At 42.1% G+C, this 22597-nt stretch overlaps 1 protein-coding gene across 2 annotated transcripts in view; it reads left to right on the top strand.

The window, feature by feature from the left end:
- Window positions 1-22597, top strand: part of LOC140993402 (potassium voltage-gated channel subfamily KQT member 4) — a 45451-nt gene that overhangs the window by 13531 nt on the left and 9323 nt on the right. Inside the window, exons 2-10 of one of the 2 annotated variants that reach the window (XM_073462820.1) lie at window positions 14310-14400; window positions 16267-16393; window positions 16508-16683; window positions 17295-17420; window positions 18254-18364; window positions 18444-18539; window positions 18703-18791; window positions 19423-19548; window positions 22325-22551. In XM_073462820.1, the coding sequence (XP_073318921.1) occupies window positions 14310-14400; window positions 16267-16393; window positions 16508-16683; window positions 17295-17420; window positions 18254-18364; window positions 18444-18539; window positions 18703-18791; window positions 19423-19548; window positions 22325-22551 (1169 nt within the window). Of the gene's footprint in view, window positions 1-14309; window positions 14401-16266; window positions 16394-16507; window positions 16684-17294; window positions 17421-18253; window positions 18365-18443; window positions 18540-18702; window positions 18792-19422; window positions 19549-22321; window positions 22552-22597 lie in introns of both variants that reach the window. The other variant, XM_073462819.1, reaches the window with a different exon arrangement.

Below are 22597 nucleotides of genomic sequence, written 5' to 3'. Positions count from 1 at the left end.
TGTGATGTCACGCAGGAGTCCTGCCTAACTTTTGGATTTTTTTACTCCCTTTGCAAAAACCAGCCGCTGCAAACACTGTAAATCTGTCCCAACATGCCGGCGACCATGTTCACCCCACGACAGTGTGTGTGCGTTTGTGTGTGCGTCGGTGGGCCCTCTGGTCTCCTCTTGGCCCAGAGATTAAAGCAATGTCAGCAAGTGTGTGATGAGACCTCACAGACGATACCTCATCTCTCTCTCTCTCTCTTTTCCATTCTGGCTCTCCTCGTCTCACTGTCCCCTCGTCTGTCCAATACATTATTCAGCCACCTCTCTCTGTCTCTTGTCCACTATTTTTTCTCATTATCTATATGTCTGACTGATAACTCACTCCTTGTGGTCTCTGCTACGTCTCTCCTCACTCCCCTCCCTCCTGTTCCTATCCATACATCTATTATGGCACTATGTCTGTTCTCGCTCTCTCTCTCTTCCTTTGTCTCCTCTTAGGACTCTTTCTCTCTCACTCTTTGCTACTTATCAGTGCTCAATCGATCATTTTGGCCCCCGTGTGCCAGACCTTGTGGTGTCCTGCGACGTCCGCGCTGTGTCCTTTGTCCCGGAATGCACTTCAGTCAAGGCAAATAAAACTGAGGACAGTAGTCAGGAAAACTAACCGTACAAGCACAACTAACCTGACGACCAAGACCAAACCTGAAAATGTCACAACAGAACAAGAACAGAAAATTAGATAAATCCCTCTTTTTCCGTCTTAATTGAAATAAAATACAGCCAACATCTGGTCTGAGGTGGAGGACAGACAGCTGAGAGTTACAGCAGGTTAAACCTCCACACTGGCCCCTCCTGCTGTCCATGAACACCTATGATTTCTTTTAATACATCCAAACTGAACAAGCATAAGACAGGACTTTGATCGTGGGTCATGAATGCAACCTGTAACTGATGAACATGGTTAATCAAAACACTGTTTTATAATCGTCTGATAAATTACATCTTAATGACACTTGAATAGTGTAATTGGTTTTATTGACACAGAGCGGATTAAAGATAACAAGTTGCCTTTATAACTTTTCTGACAAACAACTGAACGTGTACTTCTGAGTGAAAACATCGGTTGGACACTTTGTTCATTTCAAACATACCCTGACCTTTAGTGTGGACATAGTCTAACAGAGCGTCACTTGAGAGACTGGAGGGACAGAAGACAGAGAATAGCAAAAAGAATATGATCTAAGAGGTCTGGGCAGTGAGAGACCAGCAGCAGGGTGGATGTAGGGTGAGACACAGCAGAGGGATGAATAATTCAGAAGAGTATTATCTCTCCGCTCTCATCCAGCCTTCCCCTCCTTGGCCTGTCACCTAATTGGTTGTAATGAGTTAAAGAGGGGAGAGGGTGAGGCTGAGAGGCCCACAAGTGGTCCACTCTGATCCTGGCTCTGCTTCAGCCACACTAAAGAGACAGGGAGGAGGAGGAGGAGGAGGAGGAAGTTGGTGTACGAAAAGGAAAAGTATAACAACAACGTAAAACATAATTTCTATGTAATATCACAGTTTGTTGTGATACTAATATCTTGAAAGCAAACATGGACGTCTGAGTATCCAGTCCAGTCACATGAAGAAGGGACTTAATGAGTCCAGAAAGTGTAAACTTTATGAATGCTCTTCATCCTGATACTTGTTTTTGTTAGCCCGCAAGGGAATGAGTGTGTCAGAGGGAAAAAATAACACTACACTACTGTGCATAGATGAAATATTTATGACCCAAAATTTCAGCCAGTTCCAAGTGTTGAAACCATACTTCCTGTGCTATATAAGTGAACAAGGGTCAACTGTTTTATTTGCAATGATGCAATTCAGTGCAGTACGATTAAAACACTGTGTTTACTGTAAGCGGATGTAGCAGTGCATGACAAGCAGCAACCTTTAAACTACTAATGAAAAAGACATCTGTCTGTTGTGCTCTTTCACCCACTTTTTTGGATCGTTGAAGTCTGATTGCTCAGTGTATAAGGATTTAAAAAACAATTAAACAATAAAAAAAAGCCCCAGTGTCGGTCAACATGTCTCATTTGTGGCTACAGGTGCAGGTCAGGAAGTGTTTTGTCTAAAATGGTAAAGTCCCTGCAAGTGTGTGTCATGTTTGTGTATGATGTGCTGGTGTTTCACTGGAAAGTGACGTAAGCCTGTTTCACACGGCTCTGGACTCTGTCTGAAAATAACACATAACATAAAGACACTGACAGTTATACAAAGACGTTCAGTCTGACAGGCAGAGAAAGCAGCGCTGACACTGGACCGAGGAGTAACGCAGTGCAGCCCCTCCATGCGATGTGACCTGGGTACCAGTGTTTGTAATCACAGCAGAGATAACGTTAACGGACAGATAGCGAGGCCTTCAGTCACCACCCCTATAGCTTCTGCATATCTGTCCCATACCGACATCACCATCAAAGAAGGAACTCCGGGCTTGTGGTCATGGGGTCGCTGACTTGGTTGCCAACTAACAACAGAGTGGTAGTGTGGCATAGATGGCTTGCTTTTTTCTAAAGACGTGTTTTAAAATGTACTGCTTGCTCACACAGTTTTCAAAATCAGTTGTTGTTGATCAGTTGTTAAACTCTAGCACATGCATGTTTTCACCCACCATCAGCATCAATTGCTCCAGTCACAGATCTACAACTACATTAACATCAGTGACAAAATTTTTTATTGTGGTTTGAGCAGCAGGTCTTGTAGTCCTCACTTGTCCTTTGTCCTCTTTAGCTGTAAACAAAATATCTGTCTGGGTTTTGGACTGATGTTAAGACAATACAAGGCATTTGTAGATGACGTCTTTAACTGTAGGACACTGGGATTGGCTCTCTTTTGACCATTTTTCTTTGAATAATGCAGTAATTCGGAAAAAGTGTCGCCAATATATAGCTTAAAACTCTATCTCACTCCCATGGAAAGTCGAGTGAATTGAGTGAGTGAGTGAGTGAGTGAGTGAAGTGCTGCGAGTCCCAGCAGTGAGTAGATAAAGACTGAATTTTCATTATTGGGGGAAATTATCCTTTAATATCGGTATCTGCCTCAAAATCCAGTATCGTTCAGTCTCTTTTTGCTGATGCAAATACTTTCGAGAATTACTTCAAAATATGTGGATTTTCGGCACCTGTTGCACAAACAGCCTCACGACGCTATTCAGATGGGATAATAGATCCTTTTCTCACAGTGCCCTCAACCCTTCGTATCATTAACAGTGGCCTCAACATTACTGCACCCATTGTATCCTCTGTAAATCCTGTCAGCTCCTCCTCAAGATCCGCTGACCACCGGGGTTGTGCGTGACCCTGGTTCACTTTCTCACACCGCGTGCCTCAAACTGCTGCGCCAATCCCATTACCCTGAGTTCAAATGTTACAGTCACCGCTTTCCTTTTGTTGTTTCTCAATCCTCGAGAGACGCCCCTGACCCTCTGTAATCCATCACCAGAGATCCCTGCTGCCATGGTAACAAGATTAGACCTGTCACAGAGTAATGATGATTGGCCTGAAATTCAGTCGTAGCCCTGGTCAAGGAGGGGGGTAAAGGAGTGTAGGGTGTACGTGTGTTTTGGGTCATGGGGGGTTTCACTTCCAATAAACCTCTGGCATGTCGCATGATTCGGTCCTGGCTTCTCCTGGTATGTTTTCTTGTTAAAGTTTTACATTTTCTTAGTGTACAATACTTTGTTACTGATGAAAAAGTCCCAAGAATTCCCTCTGCCTTCCATTTGGTATCTACAAAGACCCTTCCCCAACCTCCAGCTCTGCTGATCCAAGCTGCGTGAGAGTTGAGCTCAGTCACTGGTTCAATGGTGAAATGTCAGCGTTTTACAAGCACACTGGTGCACCTACTAGTCTGTGCTAATTGGCTAGCTGGTGCTAACAATACCACAGCTAAATGTCAGCGCTCTCTCAGCACTTCGCCTCCGCCCCGGTCGCATCTCCGAGCTTTGTGTGGTACAATTCACTGACAGCAAGCCCATAAGTAGCAAAGAACAGGAATGACAAAAAGCAGCAGAAACAATGGAGCACATCCTCCCCAGTGGGAGGTTGTGTGTCTGTGCGTACACCTTATTAAAAGCCCATTCAGGTCTTTACGATGTTCACCATTTCTTCCACCTTAGTGGAGAACTGATGTCAGTATTATGCATATAAATCCCAGGGCTTCAATATCCCCACGTCTTTTTCCATTATCACATAAATCTTCTCTAATTTTATGTGGACAATTTCACACTGAATTGTCCTGATGTCATAAACCGCACTCATCTGATATTCCCACCAGGTCAAACTGCCTCCAATCACCAAGAAATTGTGCGTAATTGCTATTAATCCAGTTCTTGTTACACACACACACACATACACACACACACCCAGGCCAATCCAACCATGATGAACCCTTTTCTCACATCATGAATTCATCCTTTCTCTGTGGTTACACTTTCATTTTGCTCCATTTACTGGTTAGATATGTGACCACGCTGGACATATTTCTTCCCTCTCTAACCATCCGTGCCGTAGTGAGTCATGTCACTAAGGCACAGCACACCACCAGTATCACTTCTCCTTATAACGAACGTGCTCTGTGAATCTATAATATGCATTTATCACGGCATATGTGTGTAAGCAGTGCATGTATTTGTGAAGATACAAAACCGGAGGTTATGTGTGTCAAGAAAGAATGAAATGCTGCTTAATAACGATGCATAAATCAATTTGTTTAATTAATTGAAGCTGGTGATGAGAAGAGGGATTTATATTGCTCATGATGCAGGTATGAACGATTAAGTACACAGCAGAGAAACTAACAGCAACTGCTGCAATAAGACGCCAAAGCAATCCCTGTCATTTTTTAGGCTGTAGTTTGTGGTGTTACTGTCACAAATGATGTTCCTCTGTCCTGCAAATACATATGAATAACTCCAGCTCAGTCTCTAAATCCTCTTTCTCAAAGCATACAGGCCAAGAGAACTGTTACTTGTTTCAGGAAGTAAAACTGCTGTCGGAGCCACTGAGGACGCCAAGGTCATGTCCTGCAGTACAGCCTGACTAATACTATGCCCCATTTATCGTTCCAGGTCTGCTCTACAGTTTTCATTGTATTAGATTTACCAAAATGTATAAAAGTAGGTGGCTTTTCCATGTCTTTGAAGTCTTGACACAATAATCCTACAAATGTTTAAATGGGTGTGCTTGTTACTTTATTTTTTTCAGAAAGTTACAAAAGTTGTCGGACGCAACCTGCATGATTTTGACTTCAGAACAATGCACAGGGGAGCAAGTTTTGGACACTTTGCTTGAATCTTATTTAACCCAGTGCTGAGACTTGTTATTTTCTCATTTTACCCAGTGCATGCTGAGATTGAGTCCTACACCCCCATGATACAGAAAACAGTTGTGCAAAATCATGGATGTTTGTGATGGATATCGTTTTCTTTCTTAAGTCAAGCTTGTGGACTGCAGTGGAAGTGAAATTAAAGTTAAAGGTGATTATGTAGTTTTGGGAAAGATTGATCGACTGATTTTTTTTTACGCAAGTTTTTATTATTACCTTGTTAATATTGTAAATATTAACCCAGAGAAGTAAATTCAATACGGAAGTTTGTGCTCGAGCATTTTCTGTCCCGCTTGTGATCTAATTATTTCAGAATGACTGCATTTGGAATGAATGCCTCGAAACTATAAAATGCTGGAAACAACCGGCTCCAAAAGAAATTATTGGAAATGTCACTTGGAAATTCATGGACCGCTTTCGCGTAATTAAGCCTCATTCTCTGGAAAAGAGCAATTGAAATGTTTCTTTGTATTCACTGAAGGCACCAATGAATCACTGAAATCCTCCCAGCTGCTTACGCTACAGTAAAAGACTGCAGGAACTTCATTGTGTGTATCACAGTGTGCAGCGTTTCAAGGAACAAACATTCAGTGAAAGGAAGAAGCTTTCTGTTTACCTGATGTTTGATGCTACGAAAGGAAGAGTTTCAATGAATCAAAAGCAGGGAACAAAGAACTCAATTATGGTGTGATGTAACATTGGCTGAGTTAGAGTAAAGGCACTGTGTGTTATGTTGATGGCAGATACTTCCATGGCTCCTGTGACTGCGAGTGACATTCTCCAGCAAGGAAAATGTATCAGTCTAATTGGCACTCTGTTTGAAATGCATCATCCGCGGACAGACGATGGAACAGCGTGGCAGTCGGTGTGTGTGAATGTGTGTGTGCGTATGTGTGCGACAGCGCCTGGCTAAACATTAAGGTTTGTGTCTGCAGCGGAGAGTGTGGCACTTTTGGGTCGGTGTAGGTAATAAAGCAAATTATTTGCGTGGAAGTGTCCTGTCGCTCAGGGTGCACCTTTGTGTGACCAACACTCATTACACAACTCTGTTTCTCTCAGTTATGTAAATAATTGATCTAGTCATGTAATATTCCTGAAGGTTGTGGCATTCAGGGGAAAACAAACACATTCCTCTCTCATGTCAAGTTAAATCTCTCTCTCTCTCTCTCTCTCTCTCTCTCTCTCTCTCTCTTCCTGCTCTAGTACTGGAGCCTCTGAATCGCCCAGTCAGCTCCTTTCCTCGTGAAAAAGCACTTTTCATCTCATATTGGTTTGTGTGGTGTTGTTGTTTTTTTGTTCCTGCCTTGAAAAGTTTGCTGTCCCAGAAGAAGAAGGAGGAGGAGGAGGAGGGAGTAACTAACAGGAGCTGTGTTCTGAGCCGTGCTGCGCAGTGCTCTTGCAGCCTACCTGTGCACATTTTGCCTGCAGTCGCTATTTAAAGAGAGAGAAATGCTATTAATATCGTTCTACTGTTTCCACCTTTCTCCTCTCTTTTCTCCGCTCCCTCCCCTCTCTTTTCTCTGCTCACTCCTCCTTCTCGCTCACCGTCAGCTCACCTCTTTCCTCCCTTTACTCCTCTCCTGACACGGCTCGATAGTTCCTCTCTTTATTGCTTGTTTGTCAGCGCTTAGGTACTGTTAGCATTGTGTAGGGCAGGTGTGTGTGTGTGAGTTGCACTTTTGTAAACACAGTCAAGTTGTGAAGTGCAACACTTTGACACACATACATGTTCGTCCTCGGCTATAAATAAATCTCATGTTCTGATTTAGCTTTTCCGGTACGTTTGTTTAAGCAGGTCTCTGTGTGTTCCTGTGTATGTCCTTGTGGAAGGTGTCACTGCAGGTGTGTGTTCAATAATTGGACTGTTTGTGTGTTTGTTCACCTGCTGCGTGTGCACAGATTGCGGGTCAATTCCTGAAAGCTGTTGTCAGAGCCTCATTGATCAGGTCTGGCGCCACACATACACATACACTTGTACATGTACAGGTATTGTGACATGACCTGAGGGTCCTTTCACTCTGTGTCCAACTTCATCCCTCTTCTGCTCTTTCTCTCCCATTACTCTTTCTAAGTCTTTCCACGGCAGCAATATTATATATATACCGTGATATGAGACTATATATCATCTTAGAGTTTGGATATTGTTATATCGGCATAATCGGATATAGAATAAGTGTTGTCTTGCTCTGCTTTTAAAGCTTTATAGTAAAGTGATGTCAACTTACCAGACTGTTCTACTTGCTCTAATACTTGACTTTGCCCACTTACAGTCGTCTTTATGGTTGTAGACGTTAGCTCAGGGTGAAAACAGCTAACGTGCTTCGTAACTGTTGTGAGGCAGATTTAGATAGACCATTTGTCTTCGCCCACAATCCAATGCAAGAGAGTGACGCTGCGATGTAACTTTACAACTTTATTGTCCAGCCGAGGCCAGAAAATCAACAATCAACATCGGCTGCAAACTCCCAATTATGATCCGTCACTGCATTTATTGAATATCTTCGACGTCCACATTGTGATGCATCTCATAATCAAGAAATTTCCAATACTGATGATTATTTTCTGAATATTTTATTATGAGTTTGTCCAATATACAAGTATCCAAAATACAGAAACACTAGAAAAAATAAACCCTAAACTGATCTAAAACATCAAATTTCACACTGTGTATTGTGATAATAGCCTACAAATATTGGGCTATGATTTAAGGCCTTCTCGCCCGGAACCTATACAGGCTGCTCCTTCTTTCTCTTTTAATCGTCATCCATCTGCCTTCACATCTTTCTACCTCACTTTCCTCTGTTTCTCTGCATCTTCCCTCTCAGCCTTCTTCGTCGCCCTCTCCTCTCCCTCCGCCTGCTCTGTTGTGTGTAACTGATAGCTGCTTTATCATCCAGTGATGATTGAATCAAAAGTACATTCCCCCACAGTCTAGCTCAGCATCTCTCTTTCCAGGCACGGTGACTGGCATGAAGCGGAGAGTGAACACATACCGAAACACACACCCTGTCATATATGTGTATCAGCACTAGTAATACCTATTTATCTCACTAAAAGTTCTTCAACAGTCCAATCAAAGCAATGTGATATCTCGGTTTTCACATATGTATGCTTACAGGAAAACAGCAGTAAAAGCTCCCTGCCTAGTTTCCATTAAAAGCAATCTGTTTGCCCTGTAGGCTGCTGTGCATTTGTTTGTTGTCTGGCCCACCAGCAGCCCAATGGCCCTCTGGAGCTTTACAGGCCATGAGCCAAACTGTATGCACTTTATACATACAGAGGCTTGTGGTGTGTAACAGTGATCGGTTAGAGTTTCAGGGGGCAGATATTGTACATGGGATGTGAATGTGAATGAATAACAATTACAGAGATGACAATGCAAAGAGTTATGTCCACTCTTTCTTTCTTTCTTTCTTTCTTTCTTTCTTTCTTTCTTTCTTTCTTTCTTTCTTTCTTTCTTTCTTTCTTTCTTTCTTTCTTTCTTTGTCTCACTGTGCTGGCTTTTTTTCTTGATTCTCCACAGTGTCCACGAGACAAATTGCACTCGCTCTGCTTTTGGAGAAAAGTCAGATATTCTGTGTATACAGCCGAGCATGCATTATTCTTTCCAAAACTTCTGGAGCAATTACTAATGTGGACAGCCTTACAGTAAACCTCCTGAGCGGAAGACTTTCATAAATTATTTGATTCATTATATCATGACGTCTTGGATTCGCTGCATAGTATGTGGTGCATCTATACATTAACATGCCCATTGATGATATGTATACTGAGTCAGGCTTTTACTCTACCTTATCCTTACTTCACCCCTGGTTCGGGTCACATGTCCAGGCTCATTGTAGCAGACGAGACAGTATCCTGAGTTGCATATGTGGAGCAGGGGCATTGTGATCTTCGCCTCTTATTTACTCTTCTTGGCCATGAGAACAATGTTAATCTGATATTTACTTTATCTCCTCTCTAAATCCTAAACTGGGAATGTTTTTATGGAAATATTTTATTATGAAGACATTTTGTTGAGGCTCGTCAGTAAGGCACTCAGAGCTGAGCAGATTTCTTCCCTGATGTCCCCATGAGACCAACCCTGCTGATTTGGTGGATTTCGACTGATGCTTTGCTCTTAATTGACATTTCCCTGAAAGGAGGGAGGGATGGTGGATGGCGGATGTTGGTACTGGGGTGGATGGGCGGTCAGGCGGTGCTGGAGAAATTGTGTCCTCAGCAGAAATGTGACTCCCTTTCCGCATGGCCTAAAAGTCTCCTCATTTCATTTATTTATGTATTTATTTATTAATGTATTTGTTTATTTATATATTTATATATTCAACAAAGCAAATGCGTCCAGAGGCGTCGTCCTGGCGGGCGTTCCCAGGTCACTTAAATCCATCCAGTATGAGGAACTGTAGCTGAACACTTAAGATGAGGTGATCAAAGAGGACATTTGTGGATTTACATTCATGAATTATGTACAAGTCAATAGATGAGTAGTAGATGATGTCAAATAAATGACTGTTTAAAACTGGAATTAATATTGATTCTAATCTTCTGATAAAAAAATTCTTCAGATGCATCCTACATTACATCTCAAACACTAGTTTTAAGTCTTCTTCAATACAGCATGATGTTCATTTTCTAAATCGTGGTCTCATTTAGAGTAAGATAGAGAATAAAGCAGGGCGTGCTTTAGGACATGGCTACCTTGTGATTGACAAGACACTCACTACCATGGTATGTCCTCGGGTTCTCAGTCAGATCAAATCAGGATACAGGCTCAGCGATGTGTTTGGTCTCCAGCTCCAACCTCTCCAAATATGTTCACTTCTGGCTCCAAAGAAACCAAGATGACAATGGCTGTAATGCCAAAATGGTACATGGTCTACAAACCAGTGGAGGACGCCACGGTGGATTTACACTTGCAGTCAACACAAAGTAAAGCTGGGGCTGATGGGAATGTCATTATTATAATTCATCTTGAGGGGTCTATGAATGTTCAAACTAACATCATGGCAATCTGTTGTTAGTTGTTGTAGTTAGTTAGTTTCAATAGTTGTTGAAACGTTTTCACTAAAATCACAAATTTCAACCTCATGGTGACGCTAGAGGAAAAGTGAGAGGATCACCAAAGTGTTTAGGATTCATCCTTTCGGGACCATGAATGCTTGTACAAAATTTCATGGCCATCCATTTAATGGTTTTTGAGATATTTCAGGATGGACCAAAATAATGGGCTGACAGACTGACTGATGGCTAGCATGACTAATGAACGTGCAACGATATATTAGTGACAGATTTATGTTATTAGGAGCAACCACTTGGCTTGAGGCTGAGAACCGCAGACAGGCTTGGGAAGTTGGAGAGTATGAAGAGATTGATGAATACATTGCTGGTTTTGGTAGTAACAATCAAAATAAAGAATATCCTTTTCCCTGTAGGGGTAGAAATACCACATTAATTATATAATATTCTCAGCGTCACTCGTTCTTTGAGATACAGACATTTTCTTGGAGGACCTCAACATGGTGTTAGCGGTATATTGCAGCCATGTGTGAATTTGGCAGATATTGTGGATTGAGGCCTGCCTGTGGCTTGTGGTCTGAATGAGATGAGGTTTGAGGGGTTTGTTACACGACACCAGGCAGAATTCTACATTGTGATTACTCGACCTGACTGCATAAACAGTTATGTTGAGCTGTGTTGGCTGTAACTCAGTGCAGTGTTTGGGAGTTACTGCATGTAAGGGACAGTATCATATTCAGGTAAATGCGGAGTTGCTTTCATAACTTATTTCTACGGGAATGTTGCGTCTGCATTTTGTAAAAGCCAAGCTGTCGATCCGACTATCTGTGCTGTAACTTGTTTCCTGTCATAAAGCGCAAGTCAATGAAAGAAACCACCTGAGATGCTGCCCCAAGTAATCTCTTCCTTATGGAAGTGAACACAGTGCGTTGAGTTAATTGAGGGGAAAAAGACAGACAGTTTAGTCAGCACATTACTGATGAACGGCCAAAATGCATTGTTTGCAGAGAGTCATCGGGGTGTGTTGTTTTAAACTAACTCCGCCGTGACTGAAGCACAAACTCTTCTCCGTGCATGGCTCACTGGGCTGAGAAATATACAGTAGTAATTTGGGCGTTTCTGTTTATTCACGCTTGGTGTCCGCTGTCTTTCTAGCTGTCTAAGATCTACTTTGCCTTCTTATTTGAATGTCTCGCCATCTGGAAACTGTGGCCGGGCGGGCGGACGGAACAAGAGCTGTCAGAGGTGTCGCTCATTCATTGACTCCTCACGCATGTCATGACAAACCACTGTTTTTGCATGCAGTGTCAGATAGAGAAAAGAGATGTCAGGAAACTAGGCTTTTCAGATTGAACATACGAATCACTGGCAGATTCTAATCAGATATTTGAATTACCAGAAATTCTGGTAATTCTAATCAGATATTTGAATTACCAGAAATTCTGGTAATTCAAATATCTGATTAGAATCTGCCAGTGATTTGGTAACACATTGGCCCATCATCCCTGACATCCTGTGGTTATGAACTTTCAATCAGTCACAGTTACAACCCACTTCAAGAGTCGTTCTTGCCCTTTTTTTAGACTTACTTACTCCCGCATCCCTATCAGATGAGCTGAAGTAGGGCTAACCCCTCATCGCCCCCCACCCATCAAACTCTTCATTTCATTTGGTAACATGACAACAAGTGATGTTGTTACAACGCTATTACATTTCTTGAGAAATGGATTGTCAGTGTCCAGGTTTTGATTTCAAGTAGAACATTTGCTTAGCTCCTTTCACTGTTTTTCCATCACTTTTAGCTTCCCTTTTTTTAGTTTGAGGGGAAATGGTTCTTTCTTAATATTTCCTCTTCTACTGAGTGAAATCTAGTTATTTGTGATTTGCAAGTTTCTCTTCCTATTTTTCTGTTTCAGCAGCTTTTTAATGCAAGTGCCTAAATTGCGTTTCATTTCCCACACATTAGCCTGGTGAGAGACTTGTTGATCGCATTACTAATTGAAGAGAAAGGGCACCATTGTGTGAGACCATGAGAATTGGTTTAGTGGCCAGCAAGTGTTCTCTAACTTTGGGCTCTGACATGTAGACCAGCTGGACCAGCAGCTGCCACCTGGCTAATCCTGCCTCGCTGTTCGCTATTCACATGGCACAGTGCAGGCAGCGCTGGGGCGTGTTCTCACTTCTGTCTCTCTCTCAGCTCTTATTTTTTTCACACATTTTGGGGACAACTTATACTACAGTAACAGGTTATTTTCAGGGTTCTGACTGACTTGCCAGCCACAGTGATTATCAGCAGTACTTTGATTAAACTAAAGCCTACAATAAGTCATTGTATTTTAACTTGTGGTGCTACTTTGTCATTAGGACTGCTCAGGTCATTTCACTGTGGTGAGCTCAGTTTGAACTTGACTTATTGAAACAGTGTATTTTCACTATTATTAAAGCAGTCTTTGTTTTTAGCCACAAAACGAGGTTTTGTAGATACCATGTCACAAAATACTTGACTTTATGTTGTTTCCTGAATGCCAAAAAATGTGGTATGATAAAAACCATGATATACCAGGAAAAGAAAGAACTTAGCATAGGTAGTGCAGAGTAAGGCACAGGATATGATGATCGACAAAACATAATGAAAATACAAAATGGGCATTATTTCCTGGCTTTATCTGAAATGAAATTCCACCGCGCTTCTGTCTGGTGATACCGTAGATCTTTTTAATCTCGCTGTCAGCGGTTCCACTGAAACAACATCTAACAATAACTATTTTTCCACTGGTTAAGTGGGCCAGTGTGGCTGTTACCACATAAGTGCCAACATCATTCATTTCTGCAGCACACCATTTAAAACATAAACGTTTTTACTTTGAAGTTAAAGTTAATGCATCATCATAAGTGAGGGACATCTTTTGAACAGGAAGGATTGAGACATGAGGATACTTGTTATTTGACAGGTAGTTTGTAGCCTGTTCCTTAAAGGATTTAAACATGAGAGAACTCGAGCGTCTTTCGTGTTTCTTCTAAAAGAGGAATTCACGTTGTGGATGTAACGTTAGGATTATGAACAACAAATGTGTGTGATAAAAGTTTTGCAGATTGAAAAGATGTTGGACGGCGTTTTTTCCGAGTGTGTTCCTCAACAGTGTGCAGTGTGTTTCTCATACAGACGACATGATCTCGTCTCTCTTTCGCCCTGAGCCCAAGTTAGCGATAGAGATTGTCTAGTGGAGACTTCTCACTTCTCCAGTGTTGTGGCAGAGACTTCCTGTTTATACTAACATGAGAGCACCTTTAGCACAAGACACAATTTACGGGAATTTATGTTTTGTATTATTCTGGAGTAGATCTCAATCTGAAGTGGCCATTACTTCTGTGGGACAGTCATTTTTGTCCAAGTAAGAGCTGCAGGGTCCCAGTCTTCCTCTGAAACAAGTGGGAAAACACAACTCATCTCACAGGACACTTTTCTACTGTGCAATTTAACAGACATGACAAGAGTATAAGTTTAACGGCACTCAAATGTCTTATGATAGAGGGTGTTGTATGCTGTACAGATTGTACAGCCCTTTGATGATTATAAATAAGGTTGACTTGACTTAAATGTTCAGGTTGAGCATGTTAAAAATAAAAACTAATGTATATTATTAGTTATTTCTAATAATAATAAATAATTCACTGCAATGTACTTGGTTACATTGCTCTGATTCTTGTGCTGCTGTACTGTACATGACTTGCTTCGCTTGTATTTTATGGATCAACAATCATCTATTCCTGCCTATTTGCATTTTTCCTCTGTTGGTTAATCACTCAAAGAGTGAGAAAAACATACTTTAATGAGTTTTATTCAGTCCATTAATGATTAATAAGTTAAGAGGTCTTATTCTTGTTCTTCATGTATTTTGAAAGGTGTTTACTGACCTTTGTGTGATTGTGTGTTTCAGATTTCTGCTGGTGTTCAGCTGCTTGGTGTTGTCTGTGTTCTCCACCATCCCCGAACACCAGAAGTTCGCCAACCAAGGCCTCTTCATCCTTGTAAGACCCCGTCACGCACACATGCCTGCTTCAGCATCAATTTTCATACTCTTATAATACACGGGTCTCACTTACTGCAGCGTATGTGCTTGCGTATGTGTTGACTTGTTTGCCAGTGGAGGCACAGACAGCCATGTAAGCAGGTGGGAGGATTCAGGTGTTGTTGACTGCGCAGGAAATCACAGACACGATCCACTAATCCTAATAGCTATCCCATAATCTCCCCTCTTCCTCTGTGCTCCAGCTGCTTTAGTGAAAGGTAATGGACACTCGCTTTCACCTTCTGAACCTGACTCGTCATCTCTCAGCTTTCTCTTCCCACCTTGCTCATCTTCACGTGTTATTTAATGGTGGGACTCCTGTCTTTCACATTCCCTCCGTTCACTCTGTCGATCAATCACCCGGCCATTAGCAGGCAATCAGCCATTAGTGGACGTTACTTACACAAACATTTGCCCTAATGACTGACTGGTTCAGTGCACCTTAAACTGCCTGTACAGTCTAGAAGACTGATCAGGCAAGAAAGACAAAGAGATAGAGAGAAGACTGACAAAGTGGTGTGTTAATAGGCTGCGACTGCTATGGTGGAACTTTAAGGTTTAAATTCAATCTTGCTTTGAAACATTTCAGCCTTTATTTTACCTACCAGGTCAATTAAAATGATGTTAGCCAAGGGTTATTAAATACAGCATGTAAATCTCTGTGTATCACTGCAGTTCATAAAATTGTCATGGAATATTATCTACATGATTACTGCACATGGACACAACCAGAATCCAGGATTCTGATCCAGTCTGTGGTTAGGTTTAGGCAGCAAAAGCATGTTGGTTAAAGTGAGGAAAACTGGTTTTCAGTTTGTGAAGCACTCACAAGATTTTGTCTGTAGGATTCACTTAGGTTAAGGTTTGAGAAAGATCATGATTAAGGATTTAGCCTTTAGGATTCAGGTTCATGGACACAAATTTCCCTTTTTAAATTGTGCACATGTACACGAGTCCTATAGATTAAATTCTGTCAGTATTTCACGAACAGTTGTGATACTGGGTTCAGAGTATACAATACACATCCGTTATCAGTGTATCCTGCAGACTGAGACATGATGATCGGTTGTCCAATGTTATCCACACAAGACAATCAGTGCGCTTGTAAACTTTCTATGATGCCATATTTACATATTGACATGATATTTTTTTGTCCCTTACATTTTCACATATCTTGTTGTTCAACCTATCACAGCATAACGTCTTCTCTCCCATTCTATACTGACAGAATGTACCCAAATGTCAAGTTGATACAGAATGAGTACACTTCAAATGTATTTTTGATTCAGTCTTGAAATTGACTAAGTTGTGGAGATAGATGGAGGAGTTCATAAACACTGATGTGATTCTCTAGATAAACACAATAACTTTTCTTTGAAGATGCTGAAGAGAACACAGGTTAAATGACTGATACACAATTGCTAACACGTATACCATTATTGTTTCAGACATTAGCAGTGACGCCAATATATAATGTGAAATTAGTGCAAACATGTCAGTATAGTTGTGCAGGTATGTAGCAGCCACACACGATCTATATAATCCTTATTTCAGCACAGTAGAGGCTGACAGTGCTTATAAGTATAAAGTTATAGTTCACAGTCTGTTTTGCTTTATTAATATGAGATTTATTGCCTAAATTTAAGGATTTTATGAAAAAACAATTTTTTATTTGACTTTTAAATGGAAAGAAAAACATGTACAAAACAATTCTTTACGAAGTGGTGGAAAGTTTGTTTGGGTAATGTGTCAAACGCTACACTCACTTGACTGGTGCATGTCACTGACCTGTGTGTCTGTCTCTGTGTGTGTGTGTGGTTTGTAGGAGTTTGTGATGATCGTGGTGTTTGGGTTGGAGTACTTCATCAGGATCTGGGCAGCTGGCTGTTGCTGCAGATACCGAGGATGGCAGGGAAGGCTGAGATTTGCCAGGAAGCCCTTCTGTGTCATAGGTTAGTGTGTGTGAACAGTGCACAAACCCACACCAGTCCTGTATGTGCTTGTAAGAAAATAGTGAAATCTTATCACTTCATAATGACTCTTCTGTCTGCATTCCCTCTCTGTAGACTTCATAGTGTTTGTGGCATCGTTGGCGGTGATAGCAGCAGGGACGCAGGGCAACATCTTCGCCACGTCAGCCCTGCGCAGCATGCGCTTCCTGCAGATCTTGCGTATGGTTCGTATGGACCGACGGGGAGGCACCTGGAAACTGCTGGGCTCAGTTGTTTATGCTCACAGCAAGGTGGGAATGCTAAATATAGTCACTTTTTACACATGCTTGACTACAAATGCACTTTGTCTTGTTTATTTTTGAGACACTGGATAGTAAAACATTAAAGGTATACTAATGCGTGGTGGCCACATTGCGGTTATCATGAGAATAGGAAGGAGGTCGAGGGCTGGAGCTATTAAAAGGCCAGCGATTATGGACAGGATGGATAAATTGGATAAATAACTTAATAACTCTCAGTGTTGAGGAATATGTGGTGAGTCTACTGATGACCAGCTGTTATCTGATTACATTCAAACACCAGGCTCCCCTTTAGCCGCTCATTTTTGGCAATTAGTCGTTAGTTTTTGTGCTGACCCAAACACCTCACCCCCACCGGTCAACACAGTCCCACAACACAGTCAGACGGTAGTGATGATGATGAATTGATGCATCAGGCGTCCAAGCAGAGCCGTGCAGCCAAGTCAAAGTGGAAGCCCAAATGTGATGATGATGGGAGTTTAGCCAATAATGATGATAGTGATATGGTAATGACAGCAGGGATTATGATGGTAAGGATGCTGCTGCTGCTGCTGCTGCTGACAGGTGTGATTGATACCTCCCTCTCTGTCGCTCTCTCTCAGGAGTTGATTACAGCCTGGTATATAGGGTTCCTGGTCCTGATCTTTGCCTCCTTCCTCGTCTACCTGGCAGAGAAAGACAGCAATGATGACTTCGTCACCTATGCAGACTCCCTCTGGTGGGGGACTGTGAGTACTACATAATGCACACCTGCATACAAGATGTGAGATTTACTGTTGAAGTCAATTATTTCCAAAAAGAGACAGAAAAGAAACAACAGGGCAGCAGGCAATACAGACAATAAGGGTGAGTAATAATGATATATAACAATAACATCATCATCATAATAATAGTGCAACCAATCAACAATAATACAGATCAAAAGTACACTACAGTCCTTGACAACTGTATTTGTTTTTCGGTTTTGAAATATAATATTTATGATAACTGTTCAGAGGAATTGTCAGGCATCAGCAGCAGATAACTGAGCGTTGTTCTGTTCTTGTTGTCAAGCTTTACTTTATGATATTTAGCAGAATATTTAGTTAAAAACGGTTGTATAAACTGCAGATTGATATGAGAATGTGTGACATTCAGGCAGTAAGATTATAGATAATTTTCACAAGATCAGCTAACATTCATTAACAGTTACATGATTAATAACTGACGACCCCAAAGCATGTGATATAATAGATGGTAAATGGACTTTCATTCCTGGAGCGCTCTTCCAGTCTACTGACTGCTCAAATCGCTTTACACCCCTAAATTGCGTAAAGCGAGATTTTGTGATATTCCTGTAGACGTAATATTCCACCAATGACGAGTGTAAACCAGTTGTAGTTCCACAAAAAAGAGTGTTTGTACTGCGAACAACTTTAGCTTGGTGCCAAACTAAGATATAAAACACATATAAATTGAGTTTGGGAGGAAACACAAACGTAGTGTGAATGTCATGATACAGTTTGCATTTTGTTATCTTATTGTGTGTGTTGAGATCATCTATATTTTCTCACCCATGCAGATTACTCTAACCACTATTGGGTACGGTGATAAGACCCCTCGTACCTGGCAGGGGCGACTCCTAGCTGCCAGCTTTGCTCTTCTGGGAGTCTCCTTCTTTGCCCTGCCTGCAGTAAGTCTCCTTTATCGTATTGACTCACAACCATGCTGGTGGCTCTTCTCATGACTTTGATTTGACCTCTGACCCTTAGGGAATTCTGGGCTCGGGCTTTGCCTTGAAGGTGCAAGAGCAGCACCGGCAGAAGCACTTTGAGAAGAGGAGGATGCCTGCTGCCAACCTGATACAGGTAATGGCCACAGTGTTTTGATATGGTGCAAAATGAGATGACTGGTAGCTCAACAGCATGTAATACGATGTAGATTAAAAAATCATATCATTATCATTTAATAAGTTCACACTCTGGCGTTTCACTTTCTATTTCTGTGTTGTGCGTGTGTGTCTTCCTTTAGGCTGCATGGCGTCTCTACTCCACAGACGCCAAACACTCCTATCTGACAGCCACATGGTACTTCTATGACAGCATGTTGCCTTCGTTCAGGTAGGTTCTCCCATCTGTCTCCATGTGCAGCGCTGAATGGATCCAGGCATTAGAAATCTGTGGTTGTCTTTGGTTCTTGTTTGAAGTGTTGTAATAAATGCAGACAGAGATTTGAGAGCTGCATCACAATAATAAGCGATACATTCATATTATTATGAAAAAAATAAATAAATAAAACATAGCACAACTGCAACCTTTTGTCCAACAAGCAACCCTGTGGTGGTTTTAAGTTTTAAGATTGGTGTTTCCTCTCATTTTTAAATGATTATTTTAAATTGGGGCCCATTCATTTCAAACGCTTCTGCCACCACTATTCAATTACATTTCCATTACTTTTGTTCTACGCAGTGGTTTCTTACATTTTGCATTTACGTATTAATTAAACTAATTTCTGTTTTGCTTAAAAGGAGGGGAACATGAGAAACAAATATAGAAACTCAAGACTTTCAAAACGTTCACTTTGCAGCAGCATAAATTCATATTTTCACTTCTTCCTCTCAAGTATCCCTCTTCTTTTGAGCGTTTGGACCATTAAGTGGCCTTTTTGTTGTTTGAGTTTTTTCATATTTTGTTGTTTTTGTTTTCATTTGTCATGTGTTTTTTTTTTTTATTTGTGCACGTGGGTTGTCAGAGAACTGACGCTACTGTTCAGTCACCTCCAGCGACAGCGTAACACCAAGAAGGTTCTCCACAACTCCTACCACACGCTGCTGTCTGGGCTGCGGCCCTACAGCTCCCCCTACCTGTCGGGGGACAGGTACGCACCCCGCCATCTCACACAGCCTCACAGTACATCCAGACAGGTGGCTGAAAGTCTACCTATACTCATGCACACACACAGACCAGAACATTCAACAGGTGTACAAAGAAAATCCAGGTTTCCGGAGCTTTCTGCATGGACGTGTTGTGTATCTAACACTGTTTCACTAACGCTGATCTGAGACCACTGTGTTGCAGGCCCCCCCTGGCTTCTCTACATCTTTGTCTGCTTAGCTCATACTTTCGCCATCTCCACCGCCTCCCGCTGTTCACTCACTGGTTGCCTCTTCCTGTCTTCCTCTTTCTTTCCCTTTATCTCCATCACATCTTTTCCATGCTGTCCATCCTCCATCCTTCATCTGTTCTCAGGAAGGCAGAAGTTCCATGCAGGTTTGTTCTTCAAGTCAAGAGCTGTGCTTGTTGATTAAAGGGTTATCCATAGCTAGAGCTGCATCAGGTTCATAACTCCTGTAGCATAAACCAGGGAAATGAAGGGACTAATGGACTTATGCATGCATTAGATGAGAGAAGCACATTAGTTTACCCGTATCATGCAAGTGTTGCTGGTTGAGATGTCTTTGATTTGAGGAGTTGTTGTCACATCTTGATGTTTACCAGGCTCTCTCTCGATGAATATGCTCAGGTGACACCTACTACCTTTGCATGATCCTTCACACCCACCTCCTCACTTCTCACTGTGTGTCTCTCCATAATCCAAAAATGCCTCTAAGAAGTATATTTTCTAACACTAGGAAAGGGCAATTTGGAGTATTGAGAAGCCACACCTCACCCTCTCTCCCTGTTTTTTCCTCACGGGTTCACCATGTACCCAGGTTGTGTCCCAGGACTTCATGTCCTCCTTCACACACACTCCCTGCTCCCCTCTCTGCCCCTCACCCTCTCTCCCTCTGCCTTGTGTGTCTCCCCAGTCAGCTCCTTTCTAAAAAACGGGGTCTCTTCCGGATTCACGCTGGCCGCAAGCAGAGGTATCCACGGCAACAAGCCTGTGCACGGGGAACGATAAAACCAAATCTATAACACCACTCCTACTCCTTCTTTAACTCACACACAACCTGCTCATCATGCCTGAAACACTCAATAATTTGTGGATTGGGGCAGTGGCTTGCTTAACGTTTTACATCAATCATCATTAAAATGGCCTGTAGTAGCAGATGCCATGATATTTGTCTTATTTCCAACCATATGCCGCACATAACAGGCACTATACTCTGGTCCACAAATGCTTGAGTGAATCATTTATTTACTGTGAAGAAATGCTGTGAATGGATGTTTCTCCAGCTTGGTCTCGTGCTGGAGAAACTAGGGCTGGTTATGCTCGGTTTGGCTTGAAAGTCATGATAAACCATGCGTTGAAAACACAGCAGAAGTCCTCGATGGTTTACGACTGTGACCGTGTTTTTCTGATCAAATGTTTCATCAAGCGTCTCTGATGAAACAACGAAATATAACATTCACTCAGCGTCTTTTCCAAAATTGGAGCTGAAGTTGAAAGAATTGCCCCGCTCTTGACTTGCTTTGTTTTCAATCCAGTTGTTTGCCTCATTTAAAGTGTTTTCTTGGAGAGAAGGTTTAAATGATTCAGCATGCTTTTCCTATTTCACATTAGTCATATAACCTTAGAAAATCTGTGTGTTTGTGCTGTATTTTTGAAGGGTTTCTAAGTGCTAAAATGTCTCTGTTTGCATGCGATACTCTCTCAATGTTTTGGAAAGATTCAGTGAAGTTTACGTTCCTGAATGCATCCAAATCATTAGCTTCCTTTTCCTGACAGCATGCAAAGGTCTTTCACTCTATCTTCCCCCATTTCCTCCAGTCTGTACCTGAAGCGTTTCAGCTTGCTTGTATGAAACGCTGTTTCCACAAACATCCCCCTAACTATTTAAATTTTAATTTAAATGGCCAGCCATAACACACACGCACAACAAAGAGTATATCATCGTAAAAAAAAAATATGGGAGTGAACGACTGGGCAGGAATTGCTCTGCAGTGCATGATGTGTGCGTTGCCTTATGGATCCGTGACAGTGTGTAACATGTAAGTGGCTACAGAGGAGGAGTGGTCTCCAGAGCATGCTATAACGGCAACGTTAGGAGAGAATGGCCGCCAAATAGCTTTCCTGTAAATAGATGACCTCACATAGCGGCCTGCCTTGGGTTGTGGTGAGTGCTATAGAGTACTTAATGAGACACCTTTTTGTACAGCTGCGCTTTAAAGCCGATGTTTTGATGCTCATTCACTCTGTTGAAGGGATTAAGGGAGCGTGTCTTTATTCTGATGGTGGGTGGAACATTTTCCGCCTCTCCAGCACAACTGCGAGTCTTGAATCAGGTTTCAGTGTGATTTTGCTGAATCAGGTGCTATGATAGGCGCATTAAATGAGCAAATCCTCGGGGCAGAATCAGTTTTTAGCATTATCGAGTGGTCCCTGTGGTCAGAGTGCCTCCTTGATAAGTCAGCTAGTCTGTCCTTCGCTGAGACAAAATGTAAATGTCTGTCTGTGTCCCTGTTTTGTCTGTTTGTTGTAAAAGTCATAGGCCGTATTTTTGTGTTAAACACTAACAAACTCTTTTCTAACAAGCTCAGGGCGCCCCTCTGCTGCTTCCCTAAACTCCCAGGATAACACAGCTTAGTTTCCCACTAAGGTCAAAGGCATGGACATTGTGGTCATTGAGAAAAAAACCCAGTCCCTATCATGATCCGAACTTAATACTCTGCCTTCAGATGTTTGACTATTTTATCCTCACTGTCAGCAGTAAAATTGGCTTCCGGGATCGGATCAGGATGAACAATTCCCGATCATCCCAAACCATTCGGAACAAGGCGTCGCCGCTACCCCAGGGCTCCAGCGTCCGCCGCTCTCCCAGCCAGGAGAACGTTCCTGAGGCCACCAGCCCGGGGAAGGTCCAGAAGAGCTGGAGCTTTAATGACCGCACACGCTTCCGCACATCCCTCCGCCTAAAACCACGTCCACCTGTTGATGGTAGACAACACACATGTTCAAAACACTGTTTATTCACACTCACGAG

This window comes from Pagrus major, chromosome 3 (genome assembly GCF_040436345.1).
Source record: "Pagrus major chromosome 3, Pma_NU_1.0".
Taxonomy (NCBI): Eukaryota; Metazoa; Chordata; class Actinopteri; order Spariformes; family Sparidae; genus Pagrus; species Pagrus major.
Note: the sequence above shows the minus strand (reverse complement) of the source record. Positions and strands in the feature narration are given on the sequence as shown.